Source organism: Phocoena sinus, chromosome 19 (assembly GCF_008692025.1).
Source record: "Phocoena sinus isolate mPhoSin1 chromosome 19, mPhoSin1.pri, whole genome shotgun sequence".
NCBI lineage: Eukaryota > Metazoa > Chordata > Mammalia > Artiodactyla > Phocoenidae > Phocoena > Phocoena sinus.
Window position 1 is genome coordinate 45,483,663 of NC_045781.1, and position 14,910 is coordinate 45,498,572.

At 42.3% G+C, this 14,910-nt stretch overlaps 1 protein-coding gene across 1 annotated transcript in view; it reads left to right on the forward strand.

The window, feature by feature from the left end:
• The window catches only part of HYDIN (HYDIN axonemal central pair apparatus protein), a 433,731-nt gene that overhangs the window by 256,948 nt on the left and 161,873 nt on the right, over window positions 1–14,910 (forward strand). Inside the window, exon 22 of the mRNA XM_032613277.1 lies at window positions 6,806–7,119. Coding sequence (XP_032469168.1) covers window positions 6,806–7,119 — 314 coding nt within the window. The remainder of the gene's footprint in view (window positions 1–6,805; window positions 7,120–14,910) is intronic.

Genomic DNA, 14,910 nt, shown 5'->3' on the forward strand with positions numbered 1-14,910 from the left:
CAAATTCTAGAAGATAGAATGAGGAAGGGAGTGGGTGGACAAAAAGGCATAAAGACCTGAAGCATAGAAAATTCACCAGTGAGGCTGCAAAGAAGTGGGAGTCATTCAGCCCAAGTAGCCTGGGCTTAGAGGCAACGAGTGTAGCAGAGGGCTGAAAACAGAGGGATTCTGTCTGTGCACCAGACAGCTGTCCCTGCTGACCCCACTCAAAAGACTTGGGCAGCTGACTCTTATCCCAAGACATAAAGATAAATGCTCTTCCCCAGAGAAACTCATCAAAACGTTCAGGGAAATTTAATGTTTCCTGTGTCAGTGTCGATACCCCAGAATAATCCCTGGTGTCTGAGTTGTGTGCATCACCGGATTTTCCCCTCTCTGCCCCAAAAAACTGTTCCATAGACCTGCTGTGCTACAAGAATTGAGAAATTGTGGCCTCAGGATTGTCGGGATGCCACGGTGGGTCAGGAACTACTGTTTCTTGTAATAACTCTTGTAGTGCATTTTGACCTTTTATATTACTTGCACATATAACTTTAATAAAAAGCATACATATAATTTTAAAAATAAAGAACTTCTACAAATCAACAGGAAAAATACCAACAACCCAATAGAAAAATAGGCAAAGGGAATGAACAGAGAGTTCACAAAAAGAAAAAGAAAATAGCTTTTAAATATATGAGAATATGCCCAACTTTACTCATGTTGGAAGAAATGCAATTTAAAATTACTATGAAACACACTATTTTTCCTATAAGATTGGCAAAGAGCAAAAATTGGATAATGCTTTGTGTTAGGGAGGGCATGTGGAAACAGGCATCCCCTAAGGTATTGAGGAAGTGTACATTGGAAGATAGTATGGCAGTAGCCGTCAACATTTTTTTTTTTTTAGTCATCAGTGTATACATGTCAATCCCAATCACCCAGTTCATCACACCACCAACCCCAGCCCCCCACAGCTTTCCCCCCTTGAGGTCTATACGTTTGTTCTCTACATCGCTGTCTCAACTTCTGCCCTGCAAACTGGATCATCTGTACCATTTTTCTAGGTTCCACATATGCGTTAATATACGATATTTGTTCTTCTCTCTCTGACTTACTTCACTCTGTATGACAGTCTCTAGATCCATCCACATCTCAACAAATGACCCAATTTCGTTCCTCTTTATGGCTGAGTAATATTCCATTGTATATATGTACCACATCTTCTTTATCCATTCATCTGTCAATAGACATTTAGGTTGCTTCCATGACCTGGCTCTTGTAAATACTGCTGCAATGAACACTGGGGTGCATGTGTCTTTTTGAATTATGGTTTTCTCTGGGTATATGCCTAGTAATGGGATTGCTGGATCATATGGTAATTCTATTTTTAGTTTTTTAAGGAACCTCCATACTGTTCTCCATAGTGGCTGTATCAATTGACATTCCCACCAACAGTGCAGGAGGGTTCCCTTTTCTCCATACCCTCTCCAGCATTTGTTGTTTGTAGATTTTCTGATGATGCCCATTCTAACTGGTGTGAGGTGACACCACATTGTAGTTTTGATTTGCATTTCTCTAATAATTAGTGATGTTGAGCAGCTTTTCATGTGCCTCTTGACCATCTGTATGTCTTCTTTGGAGAAATGTCTATTTAGGTCTTCAGCCCATTTTTGGATTGGGTTGTTTGTTTTTTTAATATTGAGCTGCATAAGCTGTTTATATATTATGGATATTAATCCTTTGTCCGTTGATTCATTTCCAAATATTTTCTCCCATCCTGAGGGTTGTCTTTTCGTCTTGTTTATGGTTTCCTTTGCTGTGCAAAAGCTTTGAAGTTTCATTAGGTCTCATTTGTTTATTTTTGTTTGTATTTCCATTACTCTAGGAGGTGGATCAAAAAAGATCTTGCTGCGATTTATGTCAAAGAGTGTTCTTCCTATGTTTTCCTCTAAGAGTTTTACAGTGTCCAGTCTTACATTTAGGTCTCTAATCCATTTTGAGTTTATTTTTGTGTATGGTGTTAGGGAGTGTTCTAATTTCATTCTCTTACATGTAGCTGTCCAGTTTTCCCAGCACCACTTATTGAAGAGACTGTCTTTTCTCCATTGTATATCCTTGCCTCCTTTGTCATAGATTAGTTAACCATAGGTTCGTAGGTTTATCTCTGGGCTTTCTATCTTGTTCCATTGATCTATATTCCTGTTTCTGTGCCCATACCATATTGTCTTGATTACTGTAGCTTTGTAGTATAGTCTGAAGTCAGGGAGCCTGATTCCTCTTGAGTTTTTATCCCTCAAGACTGCTTTGGCTATTTGGGGTCTTTTGTGTCTCCATACAAATTTTAAGATTTTCTGTTCTCGTTCTTTAAAAAATGCCATTTTTAATTTCATAGGGATTGCATTGAATCTGTAGATTGCTTTGGGTAATAGAGTCGTTTTCACAATATTGATTCTTCAAATCCAAGAACATGGTATATCTCTCCATCTGTTGGTATCATCTTTAATTTCTTTCATCAGTGTCGTATAGTTTTCTGCATACAGGTCTTTTGTCTCCCTAGGTAGGTTTATTCCTAGGTATTTTACTCTTTTTGTTGCAGTGGTAAATGGGAGTGTTTCCTTAATTGCTCTTTCAGATTTTTCATCATTAGTGTATAGGAATGCAAGAGATTTCTGTGCTTTAATTTTGTATCCTGCAACTTTACCAAATTCATTGATTGCTCTGGTGGTTTTCTGGTGGCATCTTTAGGATTCTCTATGTATAGTATCATGTCATCTGCAGACAGTGACAGTCTTACTTCTTCTTTTACAATTTGTATTCCTTTTATTTCTTTTTCTCCTCTGATTGCCGTGGCTAGGACATCCAAAACTATGTTGAATAATAGTGGTGAGAGTGGACAACCTTGTCTTTTTCCTCATCTTAGAGGAAATGCTCTCAGTTTTTCACGTTTGAGAATCATGTTTGTTGTGGGTTGCTCGGATTTGGCCTTTATTATGTTGAGGTAGGTTCCCTCTATGCGCACTTTCTAGAGAGTTTTTATCATAAATGGGGGGTGAATTTTGTCAAAAGCTTTTTCTGCATCTATTGAGATGATCATATGGTTTTTATTCTTCAATTTGTTAATATGGTGTATCATGTTGATTGATTTGCGTATATTGAAGAATCCTCGCATCCCTGGGATAAATCCCACTTGATCATGGTGTATGATCCTTTTAATGTGTTGCTGGATTCTGTTTGCTAGTATTTTGTTGAGGATTTTTACATCTATATTCATCAGTGATATTGGTCTGTAATTTTCTTTTTTTGTAGTATCTTTGTGTGGTTTTGGTATCAGGGTGATGGTGGCCTCATAGAATGAGTTTGGGAGTGTTCCTTCCTCTGCAATTTTTTGGAAGAGTTTGAGAAGGATGGGTGTTAGCTCTTCTGTAAATGTTTGATAGAATTCACCTGTGAAGCCATCTGGTCCTGGCCTTTTGTTTGTTGGAGGATTTTAAATCGCAGTTTCAATTTCATCTGTTCATATTTTCTATTTCTTCCTGGTTCAGTCTTGGAAGGTTATACCTTTCTAGGAATTGGTCCATTTCTTCCAGATTGTCCATTTTATTGGCATAGAGTTGTTTGTAGTAGTCTCCGAGGCTGCTTTGTATTTCTGCAGTGTCTGTTGTAACTTCTTTTTCATTTCTAATTTTATTGATTTGAGTCCTCTCCCTCTTTTTCTTGATGAGTCTGGCCAATGGTTTATCAATTTTGTTTATCTTCTCAAAGAACCAGCTTTTAGTTTTATTGATCTTTGCTATTGTTTTCTTCATTTCTATTTCATTTATTTCTGCTCTGATTTTTATGATTTCTTTCCTTCTGCTAACTTTGGGTTTTCTTTCTTCTTCTTGCTCTAGTTCCTTTAGGTGTAAGGTTAGATTGTTTATTTGAGATTTTTCTTGTTTCTTGAGGTAAGCTTGTATAGCTATAAACTTCCGTCTTAGAACTGCTTTTGCTGCATCCCATAGGTTTTGGATTGTCGTGTTTTCATTGTCATTTGTCTCTATATATTTTTTAATTTCCTCTTTGATTTCTTCAGGGATCTCTTGGTTATTTAGTAGTGTATTGTTTAGCTTCCATGTGTTTGTGTTTTTTACGGTATTTTTCCCTGTAATTGATTTCTAATCTCATACCGTTGTGGTCAGAAAAGATGCTTGATATGATTTCAATTTTCTTAAATTTACTGAGGCTTGATTTGTGACCCAAGATGTGATCTATCCTGGAGAATATTCCATGCGCACTTGAGAAGAAAGTGTAATCTGCTGTTTTTGGATTGAATGTCCTATAAATATCAATTAAATCTATCCGGTCTATTATGTCATTTAAAGCTTCTGTTTCCTTATTTATTTTCATTTGGGATGATCTGTCCATTGGTGTAAGTGAGGTGTTAAAGTTCCCCACTATTATTGTGTTACTGTCGATTTCCTCTTTTATAGCTGTTAGCAGTTGCCTTATGCATTGAGGTGCTCCTATGTTGGGTGCATATATATTTATAATTGTTATATCTTCTTCTTGGATTGATCCTTTGATCATTATGTAGTGTCCTTCCTTGTGTCTTGTAACATTCTTTATTTTAACGTCTATTTTATCTGATATGAGTATTGCTACTCCAGGTTTCTTTTGATTTCCATTTGCATGGAATATCCTTTTCCATCCCCTCACTTTCAGTCTGTATGTATCCCTAAGTCTGAAGTTGGTCTCTTGTAGACAGCATATATATGGGTCTTGTTTTTGTATCCATTCAGGGAGCCTATGTCTTTTTGTTGGAGCATTTAATCCATTCACGTTTAAGGTAATTATCGATATGTATGTTCCTGTGACCATTTTCTCAATTGTTTTGGGGTTTTTTTTGTAGGTCCTTTTTTCTCTTGTGTTTCCCACTTAGAGAAGTTCCTTTAGCATTTGTTGTAGAGCTGTTTTGGTGGTGCTGAATTCTCTAAACTTTTGCTTGTCTGTAAAGCTTTTCATTTCTCCATTGATTCTGAATGAGATCCTTACCAGGAAGAGTAATCTTGGTTGTAGGTTCTTCCCTTTCATCACTTTAAGTATATCATGCCACTCTCTTCTGGTTTGTAGAGTTTCTGCTGAGAAATCAGCTGTTAACCTTTCGTGAGTTCCCTTTTATGTTATGTGTCATTTTCCCTTGCTGCTTTCAATAATTTTTCTTTGTCTTTAATTTTTGCCGGTTTGATTACTATGTGTCTCAGTGTGTTTCTCCTTGGGTTTATCCTGTATGGGACTCGCTACGCTTCCTGGACTTAGGTGGCTATGTCCTTTCCCATGTTAGGGAAGTTTTCGACTATAATCTCTTCACATATTTTCTCTGGTCCTTTCTCTCTGTCTTGTCCTTCTGGGCCCCCTCTAATGCGAATGTTGTTGCATTTAATGTTGTCCCAGAGGTCTCTTAGGCTGTCTTCATTTGTTTTCATTCTTTTTTCTTTATTCTATTCTGCAGCAGTGAATTCCACCATTGTGTTTTCCAGGTCACTTATCCGTTCTTCTGCCTCAGTTATTCTGCTATTGATTCCTTCTAGTGTATTTTTCATTTCAGTTATTGTATTGTTCATCTCTTTTTTTTGTTCTTTAAACAGCAAAGTCATTCCTCTGGGGGAAGAAGTGTTTAAGTCAATCTCCAAGATATTTAAACACCAAGCATTGAGATGCCTAGTGCTGCAAATACCATGGTCTACAAGAATGACTTCTAAATTGTGGCAAGCTACCTGGGCCAAGTGGCCAGCGAGCCTTTCAGAGGGGATTAGCCAACTGAGGAATCATTACCCTCTGACTCTTGAATCCGGTGATTCGCTTTATCAGCTGAAGCCATCTGATCATGTCACTGAAGTGCACAGTTAAATACCTGAACCTTCAAACTCAGTGGAGAGGAAAGTGCTCTGTAAACAGATTTGTTGCTGTGCGCATTCTTCCTTACTGCCTCAGGGCACTTTCTGCAAAACCAGGAGGTGGCTTTCATGCCGATTAAATGTGGGGGTTAAGCAATTCTTAAAAAAGCCAACTCAGAGCCAGGCTTTCTATGGGAAGGTGTTTCTGTGGCCTTGGTGTCAACTAACACATGGGGATTTGAATCAAGGAGAGAAAAGAACAAACACAATCTACCGAACAAACTCTGTACGGCTCTGGAGTGTCATTTTAAGTTGAATAGAAAGCAGTGGAAAGTGGATACCACTATGCTGAAGAGTTAGAATTGGAGACGTTAGAAAAGAAATTAAATTACCTAATCCATCCCTTTCTGGGTCACCCTCTACAGAGCCCCTCCACCATGGGGTCCTTTAGAAAGCCTTTTTAAAATTTTCTTAAGCAAAGAACTTTTCCCACTTATCTAGGAAGAATGTTTTACAATCTAATTTATTTTCAGTTAAGAATATTTCATAATAATTATTCATTGCAGACTTTCCTTTTACAACTCCTCAATCCTTACAACCTCACAACGCTTATCAACATCACTTTTTTCAAATCATTTTTCTTCAAATTTTTCTTGCTTTCATTTTCAACTATTAAAAAATATATGTGTGTAAGTGCATAGAGATAGATAGATATGGGTAGATATAGATATCGATAGCGATATACTAGCTGTTTATGTGAAGTGTGGTTACATAGTTATGGATAAAGTGTATATATACATATTTCCTACTAATCTGTGTGTCTGTATGTATGTGTGTGTGCATATATATATATATATATGTATGTATATAACTTTGGTTGTCCTATTTCATGTATCAGGTTGGAAATGCACAGTATGGAGGTTGGTAATTCTCCATTATCTTGTTTGTAGCCTATTAAACTGGAGATGGGTGAAGAAAAAGACCTGCTGGTCAAATTCAACCCTTCCTATAAAAGCGATTTGAATACCTGGGTGGCAGAAGAAGTTCTAGAAATCAAGTATGTGGAGCACCCTCAAGTGGACAGCCTGCACCTGCGTGGAGAAGTGAATTACCCCAACCTCACCTTTGAGACCATGGAGCTGGATTTTGGCTGTATCCTGAATGATACTGAGGTGATCCGCTACATCACAGTCACCAACTGCAGCCCCCTTGTTGTGAAGTTTCGCTGGTTCTTCCTGGTGGATGATGAGGAAAATCAGATAAGGTACCAACTAGTGTGGCAATCCTGCAGAGCTCTCCCCTGCTCTTCATTTTTTTCTCCTTCAGGCTTTGCACTTGGTTTCCTGTATTCTGAGTACTGGTCTCTCATGAATACTTTCACTTCCAACAACTAATCATTGACAGAAGGAACAAAGAGCCATGGTCCATCCTAGGTTTCCAAACAGGAAAAGCAGATAAAACATCTTTGAAAGCCCCAATTGCCACCAAATTAACAAAGTGATATCCCTAAGCCTGCTCTAATTTTGAATCTAGTGGTTGGATCATTAGAAATTTATCACTAAAAATAGTCTTCATAGAGTTTCCTTAATAAGCATTTGAAACCCAAAGCACGAATTGAGCAGGGTGATACATGAGATGTGTGCTGCCCTGAGCTCTACCTTCTGCATATTTCAGTGGGTTCCATTATGGCCCATATATGTATGTATGTATATAGATATATACTTATGTACAAAATAGTGGGAGGTGGTGAGCGCCGGAAGGGAAAAGCTGTCTTTACAATATTTGGGTTTAGAAGTGTCTTTCCTGTTCAATTAGAAGCTAAAGCCAACTTAATTTGGAAAACACTCCCTTAAAGAACTAGGAACAGCCTATTTCAGTCAAGCCTCAATAACAGTTTCATGTGGGTCAAAAGCCATGTTGTTGGCCAGGATGGATGGGCTTGTGCATATTTCCTTATTGGATGTTTGGACAGCTCGGTTTTCAACACCTGAATTTTGAATGGCCATTCTTAACTGGGAAAGTCTCATGTTATTTCTTGGCTGGTCGATGCTTCCTGTACACTATCCTCATCTTGTGTATGATAGCCATCCTTTCTCTCCTGTGCCTGTTTCCATGGTAACTATGGCTTGCTCTGGATGTCTTCCATAAACATCTGATGATGACCCAGTGTAGCACCGAAGCCGGTTCTGGGCCTGAGTGATGGAGCCTGCTCATTAGGTGCCAATGACTGTTCAGGTTTGGGATGAAATTCTGTAGATGGTGAACATTTAAAATAATTATGGAAAACTCAGCCAACCTGACCTAATGAGTTTCAAACACCAGATTGTGTGAAGTTATTCTGATGGAACACAGCTAAATGAGTTTTTTCTATCTGGGAGCAAGGGACATGCTTTATGTATTTTTTTATTTTCGAGAGGCCATTTCCACAATTAAAATGATGACATTTTGAAAATGTTCTTGGCCAGTACTGGAGATGATACACTTAATTTTTCATTGGCTTAAGCACTCATTTAACCATATTTTTCCTTTCTTCTTTATCTTCTAATATCTTGATACTGAGCCTCTGCTTATATTTCATTCATTCATTCATTCAGAGAGTCACTCAGAAACCATTTGATAAGTGGCTCTTATGCACCAGGTAATGGGTGAGGTATCAGGGATACAGAAGTGAGTAAGACATGATCACTGGACTGAGGCTATTGGGGAAACAGATGTGTAAACCATGACACATGATAGTGCCAGCCTCTGAGGGATGCCGGGGGAATGAATGCTCGCAGGAGTCAGAGAAGGCTGCACTGAGAGGCACAGTTAAATGCTCCAGATGGAGAAGCAGAGAAACATTCTCAGTAACAGGAATAGCATGTATATACGTTCGGATTCATGGACTCTGTTGCAAGTGACAAGAAACCTGACCCTAAGTAAAAATGAAAAGCAGGGACTTCCCTGGTGGTGCAGTGGTTAAGAATCTGCCTGCCAGTGCAGGGGACACAGGTTTGAGCCCTGGTCCGGGAAGATCCCACATGCCGCAGAGCAACTAAGCCCGTGAGCCACAACTACTGAGCCTGTGCTCTAGGGCCCACGAGCCACAACTACTGAGCCCACGTGCCTAGAGCCCGTGCTCCACAACAAGAGAAGCCACCGCAATGAGAAGCCCACACACCGTAACGAAGAGTAGCCCTCGCCCATCACAACTAGAGAAAGCCTGCACACAGCAATGACGACCCAATGCAGCCAAAAAAATAAATAAAAAATTTTTTTAAATTTTTTTCTAAAAAAAAAAATGAAAAGCAAAGTTCATTCACTGGTTCCCACAACTCAAAAGTCCAAGTTCATTCTGGCTTCTGGCCTGGCTTAAAGCAAGGACTCAAACAGTGTTGCTGGAGCCAGGGTCCCTGTCTCAGCTCTGCTCTCCGTCATGAGTTAGCCGCGTTCTCAGAGCAGCTTTTCTCCCATGGTCACCAGGTGCTGCCAGCACTCCTGGGGCCATGTCTGTGCAGATTCTGAGCCACTGAAAAGGAACATGAGCCTTGGTCCCAGAACTTCCAGGAGATGCACTCTGATGGGACCATCTTAATCACCTTTCCTGTCCCCTCCCCTCACCGGTCACCATCAGGGGAGGGCGAAGCTCTTGATTAGCATTGGCCTGGCCGTGTGCCCCATGCCAAGCGCTGCAGTGATGACCTCAGAACCACATGGACCGAAGGAGTGGGAGTGGGGCAGATCTCCAGGCAAAAAACTGCAATCTAGGAGAAGGAATGCGGGAGAGGCAGGTGGCACGCCCCTATCAGTGTCCACAGGGGACCCGTCAGTGCAGCCACAGTGCAGACTTCATCAATGGGGGGCAGTCCGGGGAGGCGAGTCTGGGCAGGTAGGTTGGCAGCAGTGTGTGAGAGGCCTGGTATTCCATGATAAGGCACTTAGACTCTTTCTTGGAGGCAGTGGTGAGATTTGTAATCAGGAGAGTGACAGAGTCAGGTTTTTTCAGAAAGATAACCTTTAGCAGCATTCAGCACAGTTGTCCAACCCCTCCTTCCTGAAACACATTCCTTTCATGGCTTGAATAGCACCATACTCTCCTGCTTTTCCTCTTGTCCCCTCGACTGACTACTTCTCAGCTCTCGGCCAGCAGCAACTCTGATGGAGTTGTAGGACGCAGGGCTCCCTCCTAGGCTGTCTGCTCTTCCTGGAGTTGCATTTACCAACAGCTTCACTTAGCCCCGGTTGCAGAGGCTTCTGAATGCGTATCTCCACCGAGACCCCTCAGAGTTCCAAGTGCATCACCTTCTTGACATCTCCTCCTGGATGTCTCGCAGGTGACTCGTGTCCAGCGTACCCCACTCCAGTCTCAGGCTCTCCCCTGCCCCCTCCCTGCCTCTCCTGCAGGGCCCTTGTCCCAGTAAATGGCACCACTGTCCTGAGAGGCATCCAGATTCCCTCCTCTCCCTTACCCCACGCATCAAATCCATCACCAAGTTCTACCTATTGACACCTTCCTAAAAACCTTTCATTCCCATCTCCACGGTTGTTACCTAGTTGAAGCCCCCGATGCTCCTGCCTGCGACACTTGTGACAGCCCTGACTTGGCTCTCTGCCTGCCACTCCTGTGCCACAGTCCGTCACCCCTCAGCAGACACTCGATGAGCGTGTCACTGCACCTGGTTTTCAGCTTTGAAGGCGCCCATGCCTCTTGGGATAAAGTACAAATACTCACTGTGTTCTTCAAGCTCAGCTGCCCCTGTGGTGCCCCTGAATTCCTCTCCAGCTTCTTCTCACTTTGCTCTCCCCCTTACCATACTGACTTCTTTCTGTTTACCCACCATGCTGGCCTCTTCTGCCGAGTGGTGGTTTGCTGTCTAAACTGCCCTCTCTCTTGTTGGACACTGTCCCCTCTCCTCACCTAGTTAGCCCTGCTGCCCCCCCCTCACTAAGTCTTCAGCTTAAACCTCCTTCCCCAGGAAGCCTTCTCCGAGACCCTGCCCTACCCAAGGTCCCCTGTTATAGGCACCAGTAGGCCTATCTCCTTGGTGACTCATCACATTGCAGCTACGGCTAATGGTCAACTTCCTAGCTGGTGCTTAATCCCCATGAGACTAGGGAGCACATCCTGTTCTGTTGCCTTCTGGATCCCAGAGCCCAGCACAGTCCATAGCACCAGTCCTCAAAAGGTATTTTCTAGTTAATCAACTGCTCTCCCTGCCCCTGGTGTTTGTAGTGAGAGGAGAGTCATTTCATAACTGGTTTAACACTCTTTTCTGTTGGCTTCCTGGCACCTGCCAAATGGAAAGGTTCAAGGCATAAATACCACCTTGAAGAGAAAAAAACAATGCCACTTGCTGTCTAGACAGGCTCTGTCTGTGCAGCCCGTCAGAAAAACATGAACCACTCATTGGCTAAAGGTCACTTTTATCAGATATACCAACACGAACCTTTCTTTTCCAGTCAGAATTCTTCTAAGCCTCACAACTAGTAAAAGAAACAAAAGCATAAAAGAAGTTTTCTTCTTTTATTAGGCAGGATATGAGGAGGCCTAGACTCTCAACATTCCTGCCTGTCACAACACGTATACATCACACGTGTGTGTGTGTGTGCACATGTGGGAGCGTGTGTGTGCATGTGTACATGCATGTCTGTGCATTTGGGAGTGAGTGTGCATGTTTGTGTGTGTGTGTGTGTGTGTGTGTGTGTGTGTGTGTGTGTGTGATTTTGTAGGGAATTCTGACTCAGACATTCAAAGCATCTCTCTTGTTTGAGCATATTTTTGGTTCCAAGCTGGCCCTCATGTCACACATAAGAACAAAGAGAGAAGTAAAGTGGGCAAGCGTGTTAGGTAAGCACTCCCTAAGCCAGTCATTGCCTTAGAAACCCACTCATCCATGCGAGTCCACGTGCATGACAGAGTTCTGGACTGAGTTTGATAGATAACAGTCCACGCGCTCACACGTACGCAAGTAATGAGGAAGCTGGGAGGACATATCAGGGCTGGGCATGGCTGCCGGCACAACAGCACTGCAGAAACGTGCCCTTTCTTCGGCCTAACTGCTTAGCCGGATAAGAGCACGATGCTTTGTGGCATCTGTGTGAAACGGGAGCACAGGGAGGCCGACACTGAAACCAGGCTTTGCTTTTAAGAGACCAGAGAGAACCAAGCAGATGCTGGCTCAGCTGGCGTCTATGCCCAGACTCAGAGCTGCAAGCTGAGGCGATGTTAGAACTTGGAGCATGTGAGCCGCGTGGTCCCCAAGGACAGCTTTGCCTTTTTGCTTCCGAATCAGATTATAAATAAACCAAATTCAAGAGCCTAAGGGAGCCCAGCCTGACAGCAAAGGAACATGTGTTGTTCTCACACTGATTTTTTTGTGATGAGCATCAGTTGTCCAATATTGTGATTGGAAGAGGAGGGTGGAAGGGCTGGAAGTGGAGTGGAGGGTCCTTATCGCCTGGATGCTTCTGTCTGTCTCTTCATCACCCCTCAACTTCTCTTGCTTTGAAAGTGGAACTTTTTAAAGACATGGTATCAGTGGTAGTTGAGGTCCTGGGCTGTGGAATCAGACATGGCTGGTTAGAATCCCAGCTGTGTCCTAAACACATGACCCCGTGCCCTGGCTTACTTACCTGTAAAATGGGGATAATGCAGAAACCGAAAAGACTTGCTGTGAGCACTAAATGTTTATAAAGTGCATGTGTCTTTGAGATAACACATGAAAGAAAAATCTGAACTTGGTGGCTGTTTTCAGGTCTCAAAGGGTCCCTTCTTCTCCATTCCTTCCCACCAAGTGCTGCTAAGTGAAGCACTCCCCAGGATCCTAAAGTGTTGGAACCATAGGGTCCTTAGACACCAACATGATGGACTCAGCCCCTTTTCCTTCTGAAGGTTAGAAAATTCCTTCCCTGTACCAGGCCACATTCATCAAGGCTGAAGCCAGGCCCTCAAAGGCCACAGTCCGTGTGTGGTCAGGAGGGCCAGGCCCAGAGTGCCCTCTGTCTTCCCCACCACTCCTCCCTGCAGCCAGGTAAGCCCAGACCCATGCTCAAGGACAGGCCTCTGCTTTGCCCTAGGGCCCAGTCAAGGAAACGAAGATGTTTAGGGGGAAAATAAAACATGGTTCTTTATTTTTCTTTCAAAAAAAAATAATTATATTGAATCCCATGGGTCAGGCACTGGGCATCCTTGCACCCCAGCCTTCCAGGGCTGCTCAGTGTGCTAAGAGCCTGGCCTCTAAGGCAGCCTTCTACTCAGCCACCTGCCCCATGTGACCCTGATGGATGGCTGAGGGTCCCTGAGCCTCAGCTTCCTTGTCTGAAATGAGGGTGATTATAACGGCATCTCCCACATACGGATGTGGTGAGGATTGTCTCAGCCCCTACTGCAGAGCTCTTGGATCTGTGTGTCATATAATAAATGCTCAGTAAGTGTCAGGTGTTACGGCCATTCCTTTATTGAGGAAATTGAGTGGATTGGCACCCCTGTAATGCTAATACAGGACCTATTTGAGAAGCAGAATCCCGGAGGTGGCTTGGAAACATCTCCTGGAATTAGTCAGAAGCCATTTCAGGACACAGAGAGGCCTCACGGGGTCTGAGGGCCGCAGGTGTCTCTTGCTAGCTTGAGCTTCTGTCCCTTCAATAAATATCCCTCTGTCTTCCCCACAGGCCCTGCACCTCTCAGAATCCTTCAAGCTTCTGCAGTTGTATTTTTTTTTTTCCACCTCCCAGAGAAGTTTGGATAAGAGACAAAAGCGAGCGTGGAGCCTGGGGTCTAGAGGGAAAGCAGTTCTGATGAGGGAGCAAAAAGGGTCAAAAGAGGGAACAGAAGTGGCCACAGCTGTCCTCAGGCAAAGTGCCAAGTCAAGTTCTTATGCCCCTCCCACCCCCTTTCTTCCCTAACTCTCCCCCTGCTTGTACTTGAGCCAGAATGACAGTTTAACAGCCCAAAGAATGAATCCAGTGCAAACAGGGGCTATCCCCCTCGCCTGTATTAGTTTCCTATTGCTGCTGTAACAAATCACCATAAGCTGATGCTGGTAGGAAGTAGCACACCTAAAGGATTAGTCTAGATGAGATGAAGAAAGGTAGCAGAGGCCTGAAGGGACAAGGGATGAGAGTCTTAACCAGAACTTCTGTGGCCTCCCTTACCAACTCAAGGTGTTATGTGGCCTGCTTTTCTGAGTCATGTATGGCTGAGGGTTGAGGGGAAGTTGACCTTAAGAATATTCACTAAGCAGTAGTGCAGAAGTACTGGGGGTTAGAACTTCAACATAGTAGTTCAAAGGGGACCGATTCAGCGCATAACAGTCTTTAATTTAAAAAAATTAAATTAGTAAATACATGAATAAACATTTGAAGAGTAAAAAGGTCATGGTATCAGAAGCCCATGAGTCAGGGAAATGGTAGTAATATGACTGGAAAATTCTGCAGGGCCAGGTCAGGTCCGGTGTTGTAGGCCATGCTGAGGAGTTTGATTTTTTTCAAAATGTAGTGAAAAGCCATGGAAGGGTTTAAAGTAAGTGATTAAGAGAGAGTGACATGGGCTACCATGGACCAGAGTCAACAGAAATGGTAGTCCTTAGACTAACAGAACTGCAAGAGGTCATTATCAACATAAGAGCAGGTCATTATCTAAGGGGAAGCAGGCTCATTAAAGGCACTTCTACTGGGTATACTTAAGGAAGAAGGAAAATTATCTCAGACATATGTCTGAGATGCAAGAAGGATTTCTGAACTAAGAAAATGGTATATTATGGGTAAAATTAAAATACCATTAACTACATAAAGTAATAATGTAGAATATTAATGTAGGACTGAAATACTGTATAGTATGGAAGGGGAGAAATGAAAGATTTTAGGTCTTTGAGTTGTTCCAGAAGAGGGAAAAGGTAAGCTTTAAACATACATTTAAGTAAAGAAAAGAAGTAAAAGTATTTTATTACTAGAAGAAGAAAAAAAGTGAAGGGGAAAAATATAGTCAATCCAAAATAAATAAAAAATTAGGGGAAGGAGTGACATGGAAAAGAAACACAAAAATAAATAAACAAAAATTACAAAATAAGATGATAAA